The sequence below is a fragment of the Panthera pardus genome, unplaced genomic scaffold (genome assembly GCF_024362965.1).
Source record: "Panthera pardus isolate Hobbes unplaced genomic scaffold, ASM2436296v1 HiC_scaffold_7, whole genome shotgun sequence".
Taxonomy (NCBI): Eukaryota; Metazoa; Chordata; class Mammalia; order Carnivora; family Felidae; genus Panthera; species Panthera pardus.
Window position 1 is genome coordinate 29,923,256 of NW_026527002.1, and position 24,192 is coordinate 29,947,447.

At 35.1% G+C, this 24,192-nt stretch overlaps 1 protein-coding gene across 2 annotated transcripts in view; it reads right to left on the reverse strand.

Annotated features, from left to right (window-relative positions):
- Positions 1-7,138: 7,138 nt before the first annotated feature.
- Positions 7,139-24,192, reverse strand: part of SNX16 (sorting nexin 16) — a 43,340-nt gene continuing 26,286 nt past the window's right edge. For both annotated transcript variants that reach the window (XM_019453366.2, XM_019453365.2), the window contains 4 exons: positions 21,505-21,574; positions 10,828-10,964; positions 9,951-10,070; positions 7,139-9,250 (listed from right to left, as the gene is read on the reverse strand). In XM_019453366.2, the coding sequence (XP_019308911.1) occupies positions 9,154-9,250; positions 9,951-10,070; positions 10,828-10,964; positions 21,505-21,574 (424 nt within the window). In that variant the 3' untranslated portion in view covers positions 7,139-9,153. The remainder of the gene's footprint in view (positions 9,251-9,950; positions 10,071-10,827; positions 10,965-21,504; positions 21,575-24,192) is intronic.

A 24,192-nucleotide genomic window follows, 5' to 3' on the forward strand; every position in this document is an offset into this window, starting at 1 on the left:
TCAAGCCTTTGAAATTTAAAATAAAGGGTAGATGATGGAATAACGTGGTTACTGAATTCAGTCTGTCCACCAGTCATTTTTTAAAAATGTTTATTTATTTTTGAGACAGCATGAGTGGGGGAGGGGTAGAGAGGAGGACAGAGGATCTGAAGCAGGCTCTGCACTGACAGCAGCGAGCCTGATGTGGGGCTCGAACACAAACTGTGAGATCATGATCTGAGCCAAAGTTGTATGATCAACCAAGTTACCGAGGCTCCCCCAAAGTCCTTTTTTTTTTTAAGTTTATATTTATAGAGAGAGCAAGAGAGAGCATGCACGGGCATGCGAGCAGTGCAGGACAGAGAGAATCCCAAGCAGGCTTCAGGCTGTAAGCACAGAGCCTGATGTGGAGTGTGATCCTGTGAACTGTGAGATCATGACCTGAATCGAAATCAAGAGTCAGACACTTAACTGACTGATCCACCTAGATGTCCCCCAAAGTCATTTTTTAATAAAAGATTTACACTGTATTTTAGGTTTACAGACAGATTTCTGAATGGCCAAGGATGATGGTATTTAGGTCAGGAGGCTGGATGTCAGATTCTGCTCATTTATGAATGTCTAATATGTGATAGACTGGGCTTAGCATTTTCATACTCCATTTAGGCCACAAAAATATTGTAGTTTGGAAAGCATTATCTTCCTCTTACAGGAGACAGAGAGGTTGAGGAATTTGCAGTGAGTCAAACAGAGAGCAGATGGTGGCGCAATACACATAGTAGTTATTGTTAGCTTAAAAATAATTTTGGGGCACCTGGGTGGCTTGGTTGGCTAAGTGTCTGACTTTAGCTAAGGTCATGATCTCACAGTTCCTGGGCTTGAGCCCCGCATTGAACTCTGTGCTGACAGCTCAGAGCCTAGAGCTTGCTTCAGATTCTGTGTGTGTGTGTCTCTCTCTCAGTCCCTCCCCAACTCACAGTCTGTCTCTCTCTTTTGAAAATAAACATTAAAAAAAAAATTAAAAAAATAAAAATAATTTTAAAAGTTAAAGTAATATATGCTTGTGGTAGAAAATTGACAGATTCGTGAAAATAAAATTCCTTGATAATTCCATCAAGTAGACAACCATGGCTATTATTTTACTGTATTTATTCTTTCTGTATACAAATGCATAAATGCATGACTTTTCACTTATAAAAGTGAGATAATACTGTTTTCTAAGTTGCTTTCTGCAATTAGTAGTATATCATAAATATCCTCAAGTCTTGTTTGCAACATCACACTTTATTGAATACAAGAGAGTCCACTTCTTAATACACCATTTAATAAATCCCCTTGACACTAGAAACTTTGGTTGAAGTATCTGTGATAAATGTGATGTACATCCTTCGAGTAAATCTTTACACATCACATATGTAGCCACATCAGCTCCAGAAATATTCTTAAACCAGTTCTCATTCCCACCACCAATGCAGGGCGCCTGGGTGGCTCAGTTGGTTGAGTGTCCAACTTTGGCTCAGGTCATGATCTTACTGTTGTGAGTTCGAGTCCCCGTTGGGCTCTGTGTTGACAGCTCAGAGCCTGGAGCCTGCATGGGATTCTGTGTTCCCCTCTTTCTCTGTTCCTTCCCTGCTCACAGTCTATCTCTCAAAAATAAATAAACATGAAAAGTTATTTTTAAAAAAGTATATATTGCAACTATATTTCTTTGATTACTAGTGGAATAAAACTTTTCCATTCTTTGTCTACCTGCATTTCTTCTTTTTCTTAAACTTTGCTTTAAATGTGAAATATTAAAATAAACGAAAAAAAGACCACCTTTGTGATATTGTGCTATTATTGTATCTCCTCAAAGGAAAAAGAAAAACATGATCTTCTCCAATAACAAATTACTTCTGGAATGAAAAACAAATTAACTGAATGAGACACGTGGGCCCATCAGACATATTTCCATGACGCTTGTCACCATAGTACACATGGGGTCATGCATTACTGGAGTTCCTAACACAGGAGTTCCTAATAGGTTTTAGACCATTGAATTATGGGCAAGGGATATGAAGAACAAGAGATATAATACATCTTAATTAATCTGACTTGAGTTCTATAAAGCAGACCCCTCTCCTCGTTTTTGGATGATTGTATACACCTGCCTGCTGGAGATCTCCACTTGGGATTGCCTACAGTATTTCAAATCCAGCATGTCCCAAACTGAATGTACCCCCTGCCTCCCTAAAGCTTCTCACTGTTCTTTTCCTTAGTTAGTAGCATATCCATCTACCCAGAGATTATCAATCTACAAGACTTACTTTTCCTTCAAATACCTCTATTTTCTCTAATATTTCTGTAATTTAGGCCTTTATCTTAATCATTCAGTAAATATTTTTGAGTACCTACTATGTGCCAGATCTTTTCCTAAGCTCGGTGGTGGTGGAGGAGAGCAAGGATGAGAGGGAGAAAAAGACAACGCCTTGCCTTTTAGGGGAAGCATGGAGGAGGTAGGCAGGTGAAACAGACAATAAAAAAGTAAATAAGAAATCTAAGATGGAGGTGATTGTTTTGGGTACTATTTCAGGTTGCCTATGGAGGTAACGTTTAACCTGTGATTTAAGACAAGAGCCTGATAGGATTCTGGGAGTAACAATCTAGAGAGGAGATACAGCCAGGTTAGAAGGCAGAAGACTCAAGGAAACGAAAGGGGGCCATGCGGGCTGGCATCAGGCAGAGTAACTGGCAGAGTGAAATCATGTTTGTAGGCCATATAGATATCTGGATGTTACAATGTTGAACATAATGGGAAATCTTTGAAAGTTTTTAAGTGGAGAACAAACATGCAGTGATTTATGTTTCTCAAAAAGAAAACCATGGCTGCCTTGGGAGACTGGATTGTAGGGGTGAAGGTGGAAGCAGGGAGATCCTTGTGATCTGGACCAGGGTGACTGGCAGTGAAGATAAAGAGAATTGGACAGATTCAAAGTATAGGGTAACTCATCCCCTTGCCCTCCACCCCAACTCTAGAATTCATAATTGATCTGCCAAAGTTCTGCATCTTCTGTATAAAATGCGCTCACTGACATCCAGGATACCCTGAATGCTTGTGGCTAGTTGGTTCCTTCTTAGAACATCTGCACGCTCCTGTTTCCTCCCAAGAGACTTGTGTGATTACCAAGCATCAGTTTGCTTCCAAATTTGTATATAACAGCTGTATTTAAAATTAAATGTAAATAAGGTTATTAATATTATATGAAACAATGAAATATGACAATTAATGATCATTTCTAGGGAAAACTAGGTGAGATGATTTGGAAAGACTTTGTAACAGTATAGGCAAGATAGCAATACAGGACTGCAAACAAAATGGTAAAAATGTGCTTTCTGTCATAGATTCCTTCATACACATCTCATGCCTTCACTCCACAGAAACTAAAGCTAGGTATCAGAAAATGCATCAGGGGTATGGCTTAGCTAGAGGGAAAACCAGAGTGCTCATTAGTAAAAGCATACCAAAGAAAGGCTTTGCACCTCTATTTAAACATTGGCAATGAATATACGTGCATCAAGTTAAAATAAAATGTTTAAGGTATGTAGTGTGGTTTGTGTGTCCCTTTTCGACCTATCACATCAGGTAAGTAAGTGGCTTCAACTGTGGAGGTAGAATTAACGTGCTGGATGGAAAAAGGAGTTATGGATAATAATGATCCCTGCCACTTGCACAGCCTGAAGTGGACTCCCTCCTCTGCCTGGCATGCCCTTCTATTCTACTTTTAAGAAGCAGCTAAAGCTATATACTTCTACACTGGCCAATACTTGTCCTCCTTTCCAGCCCTCTCGTCCCTGTAATTCATCACAACTATGTCTATCAGCACACTCACCACAATGCCATACAGCATACAGATCAGCCTGTATAAAAAACTGTATCAGTGAACTACTTGAAGGGATCATGTGCTTCTCAACAATTTTTATAACCCAGAGCTAACACACAGTAGGTGCTCAATGTTTGTCCAATGGACAAATGAAGGAATACACTATGTACTTTAACCTTTTGAACCGCAAAGTATCTTTGTAACCATAGAATGATGTTACATCTGTCCTATACTGTTATGGACTGAATGTCTGTGTCCCCCTCAAATTCCTATGTTGAAGCTCCAACCCCCGAGTGTGGCTGTATTTGGAAATGGGGCCTCCAAGGAAGTGATGAAGGTTAAATGAGACAGGGGTAGTGTCCTGATCCAACAGGACTGATGTCCTAATGAGACACCAGAAAGCGTCCTCAGCAGACACCACCCACTCCGCTGGCACCTTGAGAACACAAATTTCTGTTTCAGCCATCCAGTCTGCAGTTATTTTGTTCTAGCAGTCTGAGAAGACTATTCCACATGTGTAGAACAACAGGCTGCCTTCTCTTTCGTATTTGGTTTGCCTAAAGGAGCCTCAGAAGTAAGCGATCTTTGGTATGTCTAATAGATGGTTCTCTCCCTTTCGGGTTTCAAGAAAAAAAAATTTCTCCTTTAATCTTTTTTCTTTACTAATAAAATATACAATATCTTCACAGGAAGAAAATCCTTTTTGTTTGATAAGCTTTTTATCCTCTGTGGTTAAACCTACAGCTCAAATTAAAAAAATAGGTTTTATCATGGTACAACTAACAAAAAACAATTTTTAGTGGTTTAACAAGTGGCTAGACTCTCTGTGATTCCCTTACCCTTCACTCACACTTGCTACACTGTATTTGCAAGATGGTTTTCATAGCACCTCCAGACATTCCTTGAGATCAAAACAAGGGCGGGGGGGGGGGGGGGGGGGAAGTGGGGGAGGAGAGGCTGTATCAGCAGCATGCTTACCTTCTTACAGGAAAAGCAAGTGATTTCCAGAAGTGGATTGCCAGCATACTTCTATCCATCTCACTGCCCATAATTGGGTCAGAAGTTCAAACCTAGTTGCAAGGGGAGCTGAGAAAATAAGTATTCAGTTTATCTCATTCCTACTTTCGAGGGGGCAAAGAATCTTTCGGGTTAGTCAATGAATGGTATTTGCTATACAGGGAACTGGAAGACAGGACTGGCATATGACCTAATTCTTTTTTTTTTTAATTAAAAAAAAATTTTTTTTTTAATTAAAAAAAAATTTTTTTTTTTAGAATTTATTTTTGACACAGAGAAAGAGAGAGAGAGAGAGAGCGAGCGAGGATGAGTGGGGGAGGGGCAGAGAGAGGGGGAGATACAGAATCCCAAGCAGGCTCCAGGCTCTGAGCTGTCAGCACAGAGCCCGATGCGGGGCTTGAACTCACAGACCATGAGATCGTGACCTGAACCGAAGCCGGAGGCTCAACCGACTGAGCCACCCAGGCGCCCCTGCATATGACCTAATTCTAAGAAATCTTCCAGATATAAGCTTAATCACTCCAAGGTGTGCTTTTCATTTCACACATTAGCAAAGCACTTTAGCCAGCATCTAATACTTCTTTGATTACAATTAGCTAGGTTGCAAACATTCCATTAGACGTATACCAGGTCTTACCCTGTATCTATTACAGTAAAACACTATCTTTGGCTATTGAGTATATATTACCTGTATTGATTTTTATTATTGTTTTGTGTGAAGCTAATGACACTAACTTTTCTGTCAATGATAAATAAGAAAGTGGCAAGTCGGTCTTCTAATTTAAGGTTATGGTTAAAACCATAATCTGAGTTAATTAATATTGTGCTTTAGCCACGAACATACCCATAGATTGCCCTTGGCTAGCTTGTCTAAGTTTACATTCCATATTCACATGTCCTACTTCAAGACATCTTTTAAAGGGAAGAATAATTTAGCTTTGTGTAATTACTGCCATCCTTTAAAAAAAATGTTTATTTCAAGAGAGAGTGCATGTGTGTAAGTGGGGGAGGGACAGAGAGAGAAAGAGAGAGAGAGAGAGAGAATCCCAAGCAGGCTCTGCACTGTGAGCACAGAGTCTAATGCTCAACGGAGCCACCAGGCACCCTAAGAACTGCCATCCATACTGGTGCAGTAATTTTGTTAGCACAGACTATGACAAGTTCTTATCTAATGTAGCCTAAAATATCATTCAAATCTGAGACTTTATCAGAACAGAAATATACATCTGTCCTAACTGAAGACCTTAAACAGGGAGGAAAACTGGAGTTGAGAAAGAAAAAAAAATAAAATCATGTTTACTACACAAAAGCACAACTCCTAAGGTTCTATACGGTAGTTACAGGTGACCTACAATTTGGCTTAAGGCTGCTCCAAAAACAAATCAAAAAAGAGAAACACAGTAACAGAGTCTTTAGGATAAAAACAAACCAATTCTTTAAGAACAGGCTTTACTGCTACTGAGACCTAAGAGAATTTTCTCCCATGAGTCCTTATAAAGGGTACACTGTGTAGTATAGCAGACATCAGCCTTAAAAACACTTGTGTTGTACAAGTTCTAATGATTATTTTGCTAGTAGAAGCCAACAGCACAGAAGCAAAGTGCAATATAGTAAAGACAATTCTATTATCTTTAGGAAGAAGTAAAATGTGGATAATCTATGTGGCTCTTTGAACATCTTCCAGAGGATAAAATTTAGATTCTTCTCCTTACTAGTTAGGAATACAGACTTGTTTTTAACATAATCCCCAAACTCCTCTATTCCTGTAAGTAACAAAACTCATTTCAAAACCAGACAAATTATTTGCAGACTGAAGGCCACTGTTCCCTTCTGATATCACAGATGGTTAGAGTAGACTACATACATAATTTATCTGAGGAACATGATTTTCTAAATAAATGTGCTTTAAATGTGTAATCTCAGGATAGTAGACAAATAAAATGCATTTTAAAATGCTAAGTTTTATGGTTTTACTACCTATACATGAACTTAATTTTTAGAAGCTTAAGTTAAAAGATTATCCACAAAAGTATTTTCTGCTTGAATTATGTTCAATTTTTTTATTAATATTGGTTACATATGAAGTGTACTGCACCTATTCACAAAGACTTAAAATTATCAGTAATATGAAGTATAAACTTAAAAAAATCATAAACCCATTCCATGTCTGTGAAATGCAGCAGTTAAGTATAATTAAATTTACAATAATTGTAAGGGATAGAGAGAACATTGAAATTGAAGGGGGAAAATGGTATTCAAGATCTAAACAACATAGCTACTGCTGTACTGAAAAAATAATTTATTAAATGAATATAATACTGGGAATAAAATGCATCAGAAAAGTAAAAAAAAAAAAAAAAGTAAATTCTAAATATAAATAATAGTGGCTTATCAACAAGGGTTTTTCTTTACTCATCCAAAACTTTACATACAATGTTCTTAAAGGCTAGATTTTGAAAATGTATGGTTCACTTTAAAGCAGACTTGAATATAGCACTATAACATCTAAAATTCAGCAAAGATCATCTTGTTTTATTCGACTAAAAATGATATTAATTTAAATGATTGTTCTTTTTACGCCTTTTTAGGCCTAGAATATTTGAAATGAACAGATAGAATAGTTTATTACATTCTTTCTATCTCCCAAGATAGTAAACACATTTCTAGTATACTTTGTGGAATATATTTTGAGAGAAAACATACCTGCGCATTTGGACAAAGGTTGTTTTTTTTTTTTTTTTTTTTAATAATTTTTGGTCCTTTGGTAAAAAGCAGTCCCTTTTTAGATCAAAAGTTGACAATAGCCAATTGATCTTTTATCTACTTAAGTAGAGTTTTAAACAACCACATTTTAATATGTACATCAAGATACCGATAAACTTTTAGATAGTGAAGAAAACAAAACTGGAGATCGTTATTCTATTTCCCTAGTAAGTTTCCCTCAGCTTTTAGAAAGCACATGCAGTTCAAAAAACCAAGTGGAATTTCAGAATGCTAGCATGATCACAGTACTTATTAACAGCAATATGCAAAGCAGTGGAAATAGAAAATAAATGAGTAACTACATATTATAAAAACGAAACAAGGCACTTTGAACAACTATAAGCAAATCTGAAATAAACACTTTTTCATAAAGCTGACTCACAGATTCTAGCAGACTGGTGTATAAAAGTGAAATAGTGAAGGCACTACATAAGTTTTTCCTAACTCCACTTACTAAAGAAATTCACCAATTAAACTTGGCACAAAAGAGTTTAATTATCATAAAGTGCATCACTTGGCTAAATATATTAAAAGGAAAATCAGCCTTAATACATTATAGCAACATATTCACATATGCAGAGATAAAAATGCAATCCCAGGAGTCAACATAGTTAGGAACTTTATAGTATATATGGCTTTTTATTTTGTGTTTTTTTTTTTTTATAACTCCCTATTTGCTTAGAATCAATATTTTCAAAAGAGTATATTTTGATTAGCAAGAAGAGGTAGTATTCTGAAAGAGGCAAACTCACTGATTCTACAGGTAGAGATTAAAGATTATGTGGAAAATCAGTACAACATATTATAATAAACTAGGACACTTATAATATTCTGATAATGAGTTAGCTTTTAAAATCAAGGCTATTTTATCACTTTAGCTATGTTATTATATGTTACTATAGCTCTTTCAAATAGTTTTCCTTTGGTATTAGAAAGTTTTCTTCTTTTTAAATAGCAATAACATTGCAACAGGCAATTTTTATTTACAGATGGCAAACATGTCAATATTTAAAACTTAATTCATCTTTACCACTGATTTAAACCACTAATGAAAATATATCATGTCAGAGATACAAAGAAGTATATATCAACCAGATAGCAACATGCATTTAATGTCCACTTAACTGATATAATTGGCAATTTAAACACAAACACAGACACGCACACACACGCACACACACACACACACACACACACACACACAAGCGCGCATACACACATTAGTTTGGAGCAATATATTGGCAAAAAGCCAAAATAATTTATGCACATTATTTAAGAATTTAGTTTTGATAACAGAATTCTAACTAGATTTTTTTTTGGTGTATTAAATACAAAGGTTGGATAAAAGATAGTTTAAAGCAGCAATGAATACATTTCCTATCCCAATAACTTAAAAAACTTTTCTTTATGTAAACTTTATACATGTGCAATCTTTTTGTTTTCTGTAAATGCTTCAGTCTGTCTTTTATTTTTAACTATTTCCCACTCTATTCTAAATTTGCCGAAACATAGAAATGGAAGGAACTGCTCGCAGTTAGTCGTCCTCAGCACTGTATGCCACTTCTGCTACTTCTATGTCTGATACAGAATTTTCAGGTTCACTCAAACTTAAGCATGGCTTATCATCAGCTCTGCAAAAAAGAGAAACATGTCAATAAAGGGATTAGATACATGCTCTTTCACTTCACTATCACCTTTCAAATTTTACCTAATGTAAAGAATATTTAAATACTAATGGGAAATATTTCATGGAAAAGAATATTTAAATATTTGATCAGAAATTTAATCATTTTTAAGTTGTTACAACACCTTTGGAGATATATTTTTAATTCTTTCAGCTCTTTCAACTATCATTTATCAATAAAATATAGTGACTTTCGCCAACATAAAATTTGTTCTCATAATTACAGCTTACCTGCTACCACTAAAGTATTAATAATGACTTTGGATTTATAAGTAATAAATATTCTATGTGCTTTCAAATATACTATCTTTTTATCATTCCTGTAGGTAGGCAGGCTGGTTGCTATTACAGTATCCCACTTTTTGAATGGAAAAAGACTGAGAGAGATTAATTTGTCAAGCTTTACAAAATTAATAAATTAACTGAGTACTTAATTTAGATCTATCTTCAAAGTAAGTAATAACATTTACAGCCTGGATTCTAAACACTCATTTTTAGGCACAGCTTAGAATATCTGTAAGTCTTTCTCTGCTCAGATTTATGATACAATAACATTGGGTTCATAAAAAATACTCTATAGAGTATTAGTGCCTATTTGCCTCTAGTTATTCAGATGATGAGGCTACAATAAACCAAATATTATTTACCTAGATTCTTCATGTAAATCATCTCTATCAACCTCAGGTGCAGAGGACTCCACCTTTGGGATGTGTCCACCTTCCGTTCCACACATGAGCAGTGATTCTTCAGGTTCTAAAGACAATGTTCTAAAAGTAAATTATAGCAACAAGTTATTTTCTACAAATAAGTACTGGTTTGTTTTTGTAAATACATGTAGCTTTAGCAGTCTTCAGCTATTCTTTTTTTTTTTTTTTTTTTTCTTTTTAACATTTATTTTTGAGAGACAGAGAGACAGAACGCGAGCGGGGGAGGGGTAGAGAGAGAAGGAGGCACCGAATCTGAAGCAGGCTTCAGGCTGTGAGCTATCAGCACAGAGCCTGATGCGAGGCTTGAACCCATGAATCGTGAGATCATGACCTGAGCCAAAGTTGGATGCTCAACTGACTGAGCCACCCAGGTGCCCCAGTCTTCAGCTATTCTTAAAATGGCTAATAAAGTGCTGACTCTGGGAGTCAACAGAGAAATTCGTACTTATGATTAATGTAAAGTGATTTTAACATCAATTCAATATATGCTGACAGGAATGCAAACTACAACTTTCACATGTGAAAAATTAGTGTAAGTGCCTTGAAACAAAGATGCCACTTAAATAGGGTAAAGCGAATAATGTTTATCTTGTTGAACAACTAGAGGCTTATTTTTCTGATGTTTCCCATCCTTCAAATGTTCAGCCTCCTAAATAAATTATCAAAAGGCAACTTTTCCAACCTACAAGGAAGTATACTAAGAGTCTAAGACTTTTTGAATCAGAAATTTCCTAAATCATATTAAAATACAAAGGGCATTTAGCCCAGAGTATTGAGTTGAATTAGTAAGGCCAAAAATGCAAGTATCACAATATACCTAATTCTGTTCTCTAGAGTATCTATATGAAGTTGCTTTTCATTGAGCAGTTTCTTCAGTGATTCCACCTCTTTTTGTTTTTCAAGTAGTTCTTTTTGAAAACGGTAATTTGTCTCTTCTAAAGTTTCACAGAAAGCCTTGAAAACAAACAAAAAATGAAGAAAAAATTAATTACTTATGCAGTATCTCCCTCAAGAGCATTACTAAAGAGTCAAAGAACATAATCAAAATAATATGTATGCAGCCCAAACAATTTGTTCTGTTCCCGCATTTTTTTTTTTTTTTTGGTCTTTGCTATCTTGACACTCAATCCTCACCTACCTTGTGGACTTATAATTACAAGTCCCTTTTCCTAAGAATTGTTAAGTAGTAGGCCATGGTGCTTGAAATGAGTATGTGATAACCCTCTAGTGTAGGACTGGGAAAAAATAACCAGTAACCACTGTTAAAGTTTCTACTCTCCTTCATCTATTTTTGCCTGGTCCTAGATGAATACGTTTTGAAAAATGTGGCTATTCATTTGTATTAGCTCAGCAGGTATATTATTATAACAACCTCCTCAATAGCACCTATTTATTTTTCCCCAACATTGCTTTCCTCTTGCTTCTCCTTTTACCATATTCATTCAAAACTGACATTCTACCCATCATACCCAGATGCTAAATCCTGCTGAAATAAAGATTAAAACAAATAAACAAAATCATACTACCATAAAAAATGTCATGAAAAAATGTGGGTCACTTATCTTGATGAGGCTTTCAGTGAAACTGATCAATGCTTCTAATTATTCCTAGTTGTCTATATCATTCCCTGTCTTCTCTGTGACTACTTTAAACCTTCACTCTTGGCAAGTCCACTTATGACATGTTACTATTGCTGATTCCAAACCCAGATGATCCTGATTCCTATACCAGGAAAAACCAAATCCCTGACTTCCCGATTCTCAACTACATTAGCATCCTGCGCTTGTTCTCAAGAATGTCCCTGAATGACTCAAGTCATCTTGTGTACCCTACCTCCTCTGGAAACATGCTCTATCCTATGTACCCCTACCTCCTCTGGAAGCATGCTCTATCACATATTTTCTCTTAAATTTTCAACTTTTCCCCTTCCTCTGGACCCTTCATTTACTTGATAAAGTTGACTCAAGTTGATGAAGCCTAAAAATTTCTCCATATTAAAAAAAAATTATCTCCACCGCCCACTTGATCAAGAGTCTCTCTAGCTACTAACGCAATCTCCTTCCTTTCAAAACAAAGAAGTTTTCCACAAAAAAAAGTACTTCTCACTCAAATTGAGCCCCCAATTTACCTCTAAAATCACGAAATTAGAGAAGTTTTGCTCTCTTTTTCTCTACTAACCATGCCCAGGCAAAGGCTAACAATGACCTTCTAACTGGAAAATCCAAAGTACTGTTTTTATTAACTACACTGAATGTCACTCACCAGTGACTTAATTAAAAAAAAAATTAATGGAAACCTCTTTCACTGGCCTCCATAAAACTTCCTGGCTGGCCTCTTAACTTTGACAGTTACTTCTTAGTTTTCTATTTGCTCTTTACATGTGGGCATTCATTAAAGTTTTGCCCTTGGTTACATAATCTCTTGCTCTATATGCCATCCCTAGGCAATTGCACTTACTGTTAACATGTCAGCTCTCATGTTTATTCTATCTAACTTCCAATGTGGTTTGTTGTTGCTGTTGTTAATCTCCAGCCCACACCTTTCCTGAGTGCATGGACATCATTCATATACCTACTGGTCCTCTTCAGAAGAATTAGATGTACCAATGGCAAGTCAAATGGTGTTCACAAAGGAATATCTATTCTACCTCCTCATCTTCCAAGCCACCGGGCAGGCATCTTAGATCACTCCATTTCCCTACCTACTTTCTATGACCCAAGGATAACTCAGTTTTTCTACTCTCCCTTCCCCTCACCCCCCACTGCCTCATCAACACTGCTTGTATTTTTGTCATTTGTTCTCATTTCTACAGTCTTTAATTGTTAACCAAACTATACCACCAGTAAACTAATTGGTTTACCTATGTTCACTTAGGCACTCTGCTAATCTAAACTGGCTTTCTTTTTTTCTGTTGTTTTTTAAATTTTTTTAAACGTTATTTATTTTTTGAGAGAGACACAGCGTGAGTGGGGGAAGGACAGAGAAAGAGGGAGACACAGAATCTGAAGGAGGCTCCAAGCTCCGAGGAGCCATCAGCACAGAGCCCGACGCGGGGCTCATACTCGGGAACACAAGATCATGACCTGAGCCAAACAAAGTGAGACACTGAACCGACTGAGCCAGCCACGTGCCCCTAAGCTGGCTTTTTAAAAAACAGATCTGATAATGCTACCTCTGACTCACTACTGCCTAAATAATAAGGTCAAATATCTTACCTTGACAAATGAAGTATTATGTGACATATGCCTTTCACCCCAACTTCATAGCTTTTGCTCTATTTCCTTTTCCTGTCTTCTAGTCCTCCTCATACCCCATGTTCCACCTAACTGAATTACTTTCAGTTTCTCAAATATTTGTCTTTATATAAGTGGAAGTATATAATACCTAACATTCTGTGGCTTGCATTTTTACCTAATGACATAAGATGAACCTTATAAACATTCCCAGATTTAAGACCTTGGGTATATTCACATTATGAAAAAACCGAATACTTTTCAACTATAATGGAAATAGAACCAGGAACACAAGAAGAAAAAAAATGAGCCACACATAACTTCCATTGATCACAGCACGGGGGGTGACTAAACAAAATAAGGCCTCTGGCTATAAAATACCTAGCTAAAAACCCAACTTTTAAAATAGCTATGTGGGCAAGAAACAGAGGTAAGTCTCAGGGAACAAAAATCAAGAGAAATGAAAACAAGTGCCACGAGCACCGACACTATGTCTTTGGATAGTGGGAGGAGGGTTGAAGAGAGGTTATTTTTTGGTCATTTTGAACCTTAAACACCAAGATGGGACAAGAGATGAGGAGTCAGGCACATTTTAAGGGCTAGTGACCAAAAAATGAGACACTCAGGAATAAAACAAGGACTTTAAAAAGCTAAGTCATTAATAAAAATCACTCATCAAAATAGGAATGCATCAAGGAAGACTGTTTGTCTCATCTTGGCTTTTAGGTGGGAGAGCTAAAGTCTTCTGGAAGAATCTACAACCATGAGCTAATAATGCCTCATGTGGATTTTGCACTGAATTTATAACTATCACAATTAGCCAGAAACACCCAAGCTTAGAAATCAGCATAAAAAATGGTCCAGGATCAACAATACTCAAGGTATCTCATCAGAAGCAAACAAATTTCCATGGAAGAATATACCCTCAACTTTGGCTGTTAAGGTTTCCTGTAGACAAACTTCTAATCAAAGTAAATTTATAATCCAAAATTACAAAACACACTAGGAAATCATCCAACATAAAAAAAAGTGAACAGACCCCAAAAACAGAAAAATTAGGATTCCATAAATTTCAGATAGCATATTACTAAAGACCATAAAATATGAACAAGTATAATGACTTGAAAATATTTTTTATTTTATTTTTTATTTTTTTTTTAATGTTAATTATTGAAAGACAGAGAGAGTCAGAGTGTGAGCAGGGGAGGGGCAGAGGGAGAGGGAGACACAGAATCTGAAACAGGCTCCAGGCTCTGAGCTGTCAGCACTGAGCCCAACGCGGGGCTCGAACTCACAAACTGCGAGATCATGACCTGAGCCGAAGTTCGACGCTTAACCAACTGAGCCACCCAGGCACCCTGAAAATATTTTTTAAAAGCCACTATCAAAAAAACATCAGGTATAACTGAGACAAAACAAACAGAATGTCAAGACATGAGAAATACAGTCAATATTATTAAAATCTTCAATGGAAGTATCAAACAGTAGTATAATCCTGTCTGAAAACAATACAATAAACTGGGAGGGAGAACAAAGAAAATTGCAGAATTTATAAATTGAAGAATAAAGACAGATGGAGATAGAGAACATGAAGGAAAGGTTAAGACAGATGGAAAAGGAAAAAAAAAAGAAACTGACACACACATTTATACATAGAGTTCCTAAAAAAGAGAACAGAGAGAATAAGAAGCAACACTTCGTGGGAAAACAGCAGAAAATTTTCACAACTGATTAAATACTAGCACTTTCAGATTTGGGAAGAATAATGCATCCCAAGGAAGCCAAAAATAGAAACCACCCACACACAAGATAGTAAAATTGCAAATGCCAAAATCACTTAGATCATTTAGATCTTTAGAGAAGATCTCTAAAATACTAGGAAAGAAAAAGTTTACTCTAAAGGGACAACAATGAACTGAGAATAGATGGTTCACAGCAACGGTCTACAGCAGAGGCAGTGGAAAAGACCTCGAAGCACCAAGAAAAATGATATCAAGGTAGAATTCTAGGCCCAGTTATATCATACTTCAAGAATAAGAGCAAGATTTTAAAAATTTCAGACATTAAATACCTATCCATTACCAACACACATTCACTAAAAGAGAACTATTAAATGACGTATTTCAAGGAGCAGTTAACTGAGCCCCAGTGGAAAGAGTGAGGTGAAAGAACTTGGAATGGTGAGCAAAGAAAGTGGCAGGTAAATCAAAGGAAGCACTGGCTCACTTTGGGAAGGCTGGAAACAATCTGGTTCTAAATTATCTGATGAGAACAACATATGACCATTAAATAAAAGACAGTGAATACAGAGCTTAGAAGCCAAGAATAGAGGAAAAAAGGGAAGAAAGAAAACACATTACGTATATAAAGGGAAGGGAAGGAGAAGCAGGGTAAATAAAAAGCACAAAATAAAATGAGAGAAATAAATACAAGTATATTGGTAATTACTGGACACATTATAACATAAATTCACCAAATGACATATTTTTCTGTTTACATCAAAACCCAAAAATCTACCTCTATGATGCTGACAAGAAACACACTTTAAATACAAAGATAGAAAAATACTTATAAGGCAACAGGCAAATCTGCTCTTTCTTCCCCACAAAAGGTATAGTTCTATGAATATCAGAGCAATGCATTTCAAGTGGAAAACATCAGGCACAAAAACAGTCACTATCTAATAGTAAAAGGAATGATTCACTAGGGATATTTCAACTACAGAATTCTAAAGAAAAAAATTAACAACAAATCATAATGAGGGAATTAAGTATACTACTTTTGGTAATTAAGATGTTAAGATATTTTTAAAAATCATGAGAAAACAGCCTTACATCAATGTAGTTTAAAATCTGTACAAATTGGCAATCTTCTAAAAAAATACATCAAACTTGATCCCTAAAGAAACAGTCAAATAAACTCTACTCATTAAAGAAACGTAATCAGTTGTTGAAAATCTATGCATAAAACTATTGAACAAACCAAAGAAAGTATTAGACTCAAGTTGTTTAATAGGTGAGTTCTAATGAACACTCAGGGAACCAACAATACTAATCTTACTCAAATGATTCTGGAGAAAAGAAAAAGAGACTATTCCTCAACCTATGTAAGACCTGTATAATCCTGGTGCCAGATCCAACAACAATAACAGGGAAGAAAATTATACTGCAAAAACTCTAAATAAAATCATTACGATCCAAATCCAGCAATTAAAAAAAAATGCTGAATGAGTTAATTTCATAAATGAATAATGTTTTAGCATTTAAGAATCTGAGAATGTGATTTACCACACTAACAGATTAAAAAAAACCCCATATGATTATCTTGAAAGATGTAAGCAAAAGCATTAATAACATACACATACCACAATCTTTCAACAAACTAGGAATAGAACTTCCTTAGCCTAAAAACACAGACAAACAAACATAACCCACAATTACCAACAGCTTGTAGGACACACCATATGTAACTAATGGTGAAATACAAAATCATTTCCTTTAAAGTTAGGAAGAGAGGAAAAGGATGCTCACCATAAATGCTCCTACTTAACTCCAAAGTTTCTACTTAGCACACAAAAAATATGAAAATGAAATGAAAGGTATTAAGGATTAAAAAAGAAAAAACATAGCTGTTAATATTTCAGAGGATGTGATTATGTATATAGAAATCTAAAAGGATCTACAAACTAATGAGAGATTTCATCAAAGATGTAACATAAAATATATAGAAAATAATAACAGTAACAAATTAGAATATAAGAAAAACACCAATTATGATAAGAAAATCCATAAAGAATTCTATAGCTTTCCCTACAAGTTTAAGGAAAAAAAAATCACCTTCATTAAAGACTTTTAAGCAAAGATCTATTGATAGAAAGATTCAATTCTGTAATGACTCTGATCTTCAAAATTTATCAGTAAATTTATTATAATTCAAAACAAAATACCACCAGGATCTTTCATAAAACTCACAAGTTGATTTTAAATTTCATATGGGAAAACAAATAGTCAATTTTGAAGAACAAGGAAGGGAAACCTTGCCTTGCCAGATACAAAGATTATAAAGCCATAATAATTAATTAACACAGTACAGACTTAATAAAGAGAATAATAATAGTAATAAAAGAAAATAGAAACTCTGGAATTGGAAAAGCACAATACCTAAAGTGAAAAATTAACAAAAGGGGCTCAATAGCAGATTGGAAATGATACAAAAATGAGTCCGTGAGCTAGAAGATAGACCAATAGAAATTATTTAATCTCAAGAGCTGAGGGAAAATGATTGGGGAAAAAACCAAAAAATGAAAGACATAACAAAAAAAACCAAACCAGTATCCAGAAACATGTAGTACAATATGAAGTATACAAACGTGGGTAATGGTAATGCCAGAAGGAGAAGGGCAAAAGAACAAGACTGAAAAATTAGTTGAAGAAATAATGGCCAACAATTTCATAAATGTTACATAAAGCATTAATTTGCCAAATCCAAGAAGCTCAATGAAGCCAAATTAGGATAAACACCTTGACACATCATAATCAAACTGCTGAAAGTCAAGGGGCACTTGGGTGGCTCAGTCGGTTAAGCATCTGACTCTTGATTTTGGTTCAGGTCATGATCTCATGGTTCATGGGATCAAGCCGTACATCGGGCACTGAGCTGACAGCGTGGAGCCTGCTTGAGATTCTCTCTCTCTCTCTCTCTCTCTCTCTCTCTCTCTCTCTCTCTCTCTCTCTCTTTGCCCCTCCCTCCCAGCTCACACGTGCACGGTCTCTCTCAAAATAAATAAATGTTAATAAAAAAAAGGAAAGTAAAAAAAAAAAAAAGTCTTGAAAATAGCAAGGGTGGAATAGCTCATCATGTTCACAGGAACAATGTAATTAAAGGTTGACTTTTCATCAGAAATGATGGAGGTCAGAAGACAGGAATGACACAAAGTACCGAAAGAAAAAAACCTGTCAATAAAACCATCCTTCAAAAATGAGCTTTCCCAGATAAACAAAGACTGAGAATTTGTTGCCCTCAGACCTGCCTTACAAAAAATATTAAAGGAAGATGTTGAAGCTGAAAGAATGTAATGCCCGATGATAACATCAATTCACAGGAAGGAATCAAGAGGGCTGTTAATAGTAAATAAATAGATAAATATAAGAGTTTATAACATATTTTTCCCATTTCCTAATTTCTTTATAAGAGAAAAGACTATACATAGAAGTAATTATTACACTGTATTATTGGGGTTATAACATAGATTTAAAATATGTAATAATAGGGGTGTCTGGCTGGCTCAGGAACATGAGTTTGAGCCCCAAATTGGGCCTAGAGCTTACTTTAAAAAATATGTAATAACAGCAATACAAAGGAGGGGGGGAAAGATATATGGACATCAAGTTTATAATTTACTGGAATTACGTATTACTCTGAAGTGGACTGTGTTAAGATGCATACTATAATGCATACTACAGAAACCACTGAAAAATAAAAAACATAAAAATTTCTACAGAGGAATCAAACTGGCATACTAAAAATACTTCTTTTGCACAAGAGTAAGCAGTAAAGGAGAAAGAGGACCAAAAGAGATGAGACAGATAGAAAATAAATTGCAAAATGGCAGATGTAAAGGGTAAAGATGTCAGACTAAAGAAAAGACCAAGACATAACTACATGCTATATACAAGAAATAGAACCTAAGGCTGAAAGACACAAACTGAAAGCAAAAAGATGGAAAGACATATACTAGGCAAACAGTAACCATAAGAGAGCTGTAATAAATAAGACTGTGTGGTACTAGCACAAGGATAGGTACCTAGACCAATGGAAGAGTATGAAGATCCCAGAAACAAACCCATTCTTTTATGTTTACTTGACTTTTGATAAAGGTGCCAACTCAATAAAGGTACAGACACAATTAGATATCGGTAGGAACTTAAGACCTTTACCTCAGACCTTGTTAAAAAAATATCAGGTCAGGATGGATTACAGGCCTACGTGTAAGAACTAAAACTATAAAACTCCTAGAAAAAAAGGGAGAAAACTTTTGTGACCCTGTATAAGGTAAAGAATTTTTTATTTTTTTTTGTTTTTTAAGTAGGCCCATACCCAGTGTGAGGCTTGAACCACAACCCTGACATCAATAGTCAGATGCTCTACTGACTGAGCCAGCCAGATGCTACTGGGGAAAGAGTTCTAAATGACACAACACTAAAAGCATGAGCCATTTAAAAAAAGTGATAAAATGGGGGCACCTGGGAGGCTCAGTAGGTTAAGCATCTGACTTCAGCTCAGGTCATGGTCTCACGGTTTGGAGTTTGAGCCCCATGTCAGACTCTGTGCTGACAGCTCAGAGCCTGGAGCTTGCTTCAGATTCTGTGTCTCCCTCTCTCTCTGCCCCTCCCTTGTTTGCGCTCTGCCTCTCTCTCTTTCAAAAATAAACATTAAAAAAATTAAAAAAATAAAAATAAAAGTGATAAAATGAACTTCATTAAAATGAAAAACATTAGTACTTTAAAAGGCACCATTAAGAAGATGAATACAGATCAGGAGAAAATATAGGAAAATCAGATATCTGATAAAGGACTTATATCCAAAATAAAGAACACTTATAACTCAATAAGACAAACAACCAAACTTGGAAAAAAATGGGCAAAAGACGTAAATAGACAATTCATCAAAGAAAACATAGGAATGGCTAAAAAACACATGAAGAAGTGATCAATATATTAAAAAAGTGACCAACATGTCATTATGGAAATGTGAATTAAAACTATAGTGAAATACCACACTACACACTCACAAGAATGGATACACTCCAAAAGACAGATAAATCAAATATTTATAAGGACATGGATAAACTGGAGTTCTCATATACTAGTGGTGGGAATGTCAAATGGTATAGCTACTTTAGAAAACCGTGAGTTTCTTTAAAAAGTTAAACTTTATTTGCCATATAAGCAAACCTTCCACCTCTAGGGATCAATCCAAGAGAAATGGAAACAAATGTGCACACAAAGCCTCTATGAGATTGTTCACAGCACCATTATTCAAAATAGTACAAAACTGGAAACTACTTAAATGTCCCAAAACTGGTCACTGGATAAACAAATGTGGTATGTGCATACAATGGAAAATCATTCAGCAATAACAAGTAATGAAATATTCACAGAGGCTATATCATAGTTGACCCTCAAAAACACGACACTAGTGAAAGAAAGTAGATGTAAAGATTATACTATATGTTATGCATACTGTATTTGTAAAAGATTATGTACATTGAATACTGATCTCACACACACACACACACACACACACACACACACACACACACACACTATGACTCTGTTCACATAAAAAATATCCAGAACAGGTAAAGTTGTAGAAACTGAAATCAGATCACTAGTTGTCTGGAGCTGGGAGTATGGACTGATTGCAAAATGGCTTGTAGGGAATTTTTGTCAAAAAGATGGGAATTTCTGAAATTGGATATGGAGATGGTGGCATACTTCTATAAATGTACTAAAAATTATTAAATTGTACATTTACAATGGAATAGCAAATAGTTAATTTTATGGGTGAAACTTTTACCTCAATAAAGCTGTTTCCAAAAAGCTATGGCATTCACTCTAATATAAAGAACAGACTCAGTTTAACCAAAAAACATTACAAATCTACCAATTAAATCTGTTCCATTTAAGTGCCATTGAACAGTTGGGGAAAAAAACTTGCATAATATCCTTCCTAATCTATTATTACCAAATCTATTTTGTGTATCTGGCCAACTGCTTCAAGAAATAGGCCGCTAACACATGAATTAAAGTAATTTGAGTAGCATCAAGCTTGAGTTGAATTGACAACAGAGAATAACTTCTACTTCTGAAGGTAAGTTTTAATTGATTTTAGTTGTAGGTTCTTTATTTTTGATATTTAGAAGCTTGGCATACAAATAGTACTTTTAAATGTAGTAAAATAAATTTCTGGATGATTTTCTTTTCTTTTGAAATAGTAAAAATAAGGAGAAAAATGCAACGTTTAATTTTAGAGCTTCATTGATGGCATGGCATGTATGAATTTTTATTTTTTCACTGAACTAGTTCATGTATTTCAATGAAAGAAACCTTTGACTCAAACATTAAAAGCTTTCTGTGTTAAAACTACAAAGGTCTGAAATTATAATATTTTGCTATTTGCTATTCCATTCAAGAAACAATGTGGTTATTGTACTGTATTATTTGTTCCTCTTTCCATGTGATATGTAATACACCACTTACCCTGCTTTCTTCTAGGCTATCAAATGGACCTGGTGGATCATCCAGACAAAGAAATTCTCTCACTGCGAGGCTTTTCAAAGGGGAAAAAAAAATAAGCTGGGGTACAAATAAGTTTACAAAAGAGAGCAAAAAGCAAGTGTTACTTTGAAGCCATTACAGTGTTTTAAACAAATCGGTTTTGCGTATATACTAAAAGCAGCAAGTTGGTTTATGTGTTTTTACATAAACAACCAAATACAAATATAAAATCTATAAAAGATACAAAGACTTTAAGTCATTTTCTAAGATCTTATGAAGATAGAGATTATGAATTCATGCTATATAAAAACTGCAAGACATAAAATATAAGTCAAAATAATGGTATAAGAGACCTACCTAAATGATGAATAGAAACAGTATTACTTCCAAAACAATATCAATTTAAAGTAGTCTAAAAATGTCATGATCTTGTTATGAAGCAATACCATTTCTAATTTATACTTTGTTTCTTCCTCAGGAGATGCTTCTAAAGCAACTAAAAAGTATTTACTCTAAAACAAGTTAAAGATTTTTGTTGCAATCATGTTTACTACACTAATTTAGTTAAATATTTTCCCTAAAGAGTTTAAGAGAAAAAAATTCTGAACTCATTTTTGAATTACCATAAATTTCAAAATAATGAAATACAGTTGACCCTTCAATCATACAGGGGTTAAGGGTGCTGACTCCCTGTGCAGATGAAAATCTGCATGTATCTTTTGACTCTCCAAAAACTTAACTACTAATAGCCTACTGTTGACTGGAAGCTTTACCAATAACATAAATGGTCAATTGACACATACATTGTATATTATATACTATATTTTTACAATAAAGCTAGAGAAAGGAAAATATTAAGAAAATCATAAGGAAAATACATTTATAGTACTATGCTGTAAAGAATCTGCATATAAGAGGATCTATGTAGTTCAAACCCGTGTTGCTCAAGAGGCAACTGTAATATGGAAAATATGATTTTTTGATGTGCTGCATAAAGGAGATGTCAGGAGATGTCACCCATATACTGAGAAGGGAATGGAATGCTGGGGTTCGTGCAGGTGAGACAGGTTGATGACAGGGGATGGTCATGAAGAGCTAAATGGAACAGTGAAAGCTTTCCAAAAGAAAAAGCAATATGAATTAATATAAAGAAGTGGCGTTAAGAAAATGATCCAGAAGACTCCAAAGAGGAGTAAATTTGTGGAGTATAAAATCTTGACAATATAGGTAGTAAAGGACACACATTCAGGGAAACTGAGAAAAAAAGCTGAGTACTCATAATCATGAAATCATACAGATGGAAAGGATCTTAAATGTGATCTAGTTGCTTTCTAAAAGATGTGATCCATAGTATGCTTTCTATCCTTTACATGTGTTCAGCCAGGAGTATACCTAAACACCTCCAGGTTTAGAGAACATTCCACCTCTTAGAATAAACCATCTTATTCTTGAAAAATACTGAAAATTAGAGAATTATTTTTTTTCCCCTGAGCTGGGGTTTTACTCCCTGCAGCTTCTATTCAATGAATCTCAGTTGTGCTTTTGAGCCATTCAGGGTAAATCTAAGTCCTCTTTCACATGATAACCCTAAAAGAATGTAAAAAATGTTATCTTTCCTCTAACCTTGTATTTTTCCAAAATAATACTAATACACTAATATCTTCTTTTCTTTTAACCTGTACACAATTTATTGAGTACTTAAAGCCTATATGGTCTCTGCATTCATGGAGGCAACATTTTTTCCTCCATTTTACTGAGGTATAACTGACAACTAACTGTATATATTTAAGGTGGACAACTCGATTTAAGTACACATGGTGAATTGTGAACTACAATCAAGCTAATTAACATACCCATCATGCCACATGGTTATCATTCCTAATACTTTCAAAGTACATTGCACACACAGGGCTCTCTCATACTCTGTTTTGTTTAATTTTCACAATAATCATTTGAGGTGAGGACAGGCATTGCATTTCCATTTTATAAATGATACCAAAGTTCAAAGAGTTAAAATGACTCATACAAGGTCACAAGACCTTAAATCTGTCTTCTGAGTGAATATATGTGCTTTTTTCTACATTTAAATTCTTTCCTATTATGTTTTGGTTCATTTGGATTCTTTCCCCTTGCTGGTCACTTCTCTCAGACCGCATTCAATTTGTCTGTCATCCTTTAACCAAGGCCTCTAGAATATTGCAGTTGGTCTAACGGAAAAGAGAATAGGACCACTATAGATTCTTTTGGTTTAGATATTATACTTCTATCCACCTATTATTTATATTAGAGAACCAACTATTAGGCAAAAATGAGCCATAGGAAATAAGTTGATCTTGGGACTGAGAGGTCAAAAGTCTGGATGAAACCCTGAGAATAGCCTTTAAGACTGATAAGGAAAGTGCACATAAGTTTATAGAAGGGTCTTTTTTCTTTTTAATGCTTTAAGTATATGATAACCCAATGTGAGACATTGTTTTCTTATAGGCTTATAGCCAGATTTTCTCATTCTTTAGTAACATTACAAATTAATTACTGAAATGCTGCTGCTAGGAAAGAAAAAGTAGGTAAGGGAATATATGTATCTCTTTTTATACCTTTGGTTTATAGTAGAAATTTAGCCCAAGATCAACAGTGATGTTGACAATGTACCCAGCTGTAGAAATCTTTTTT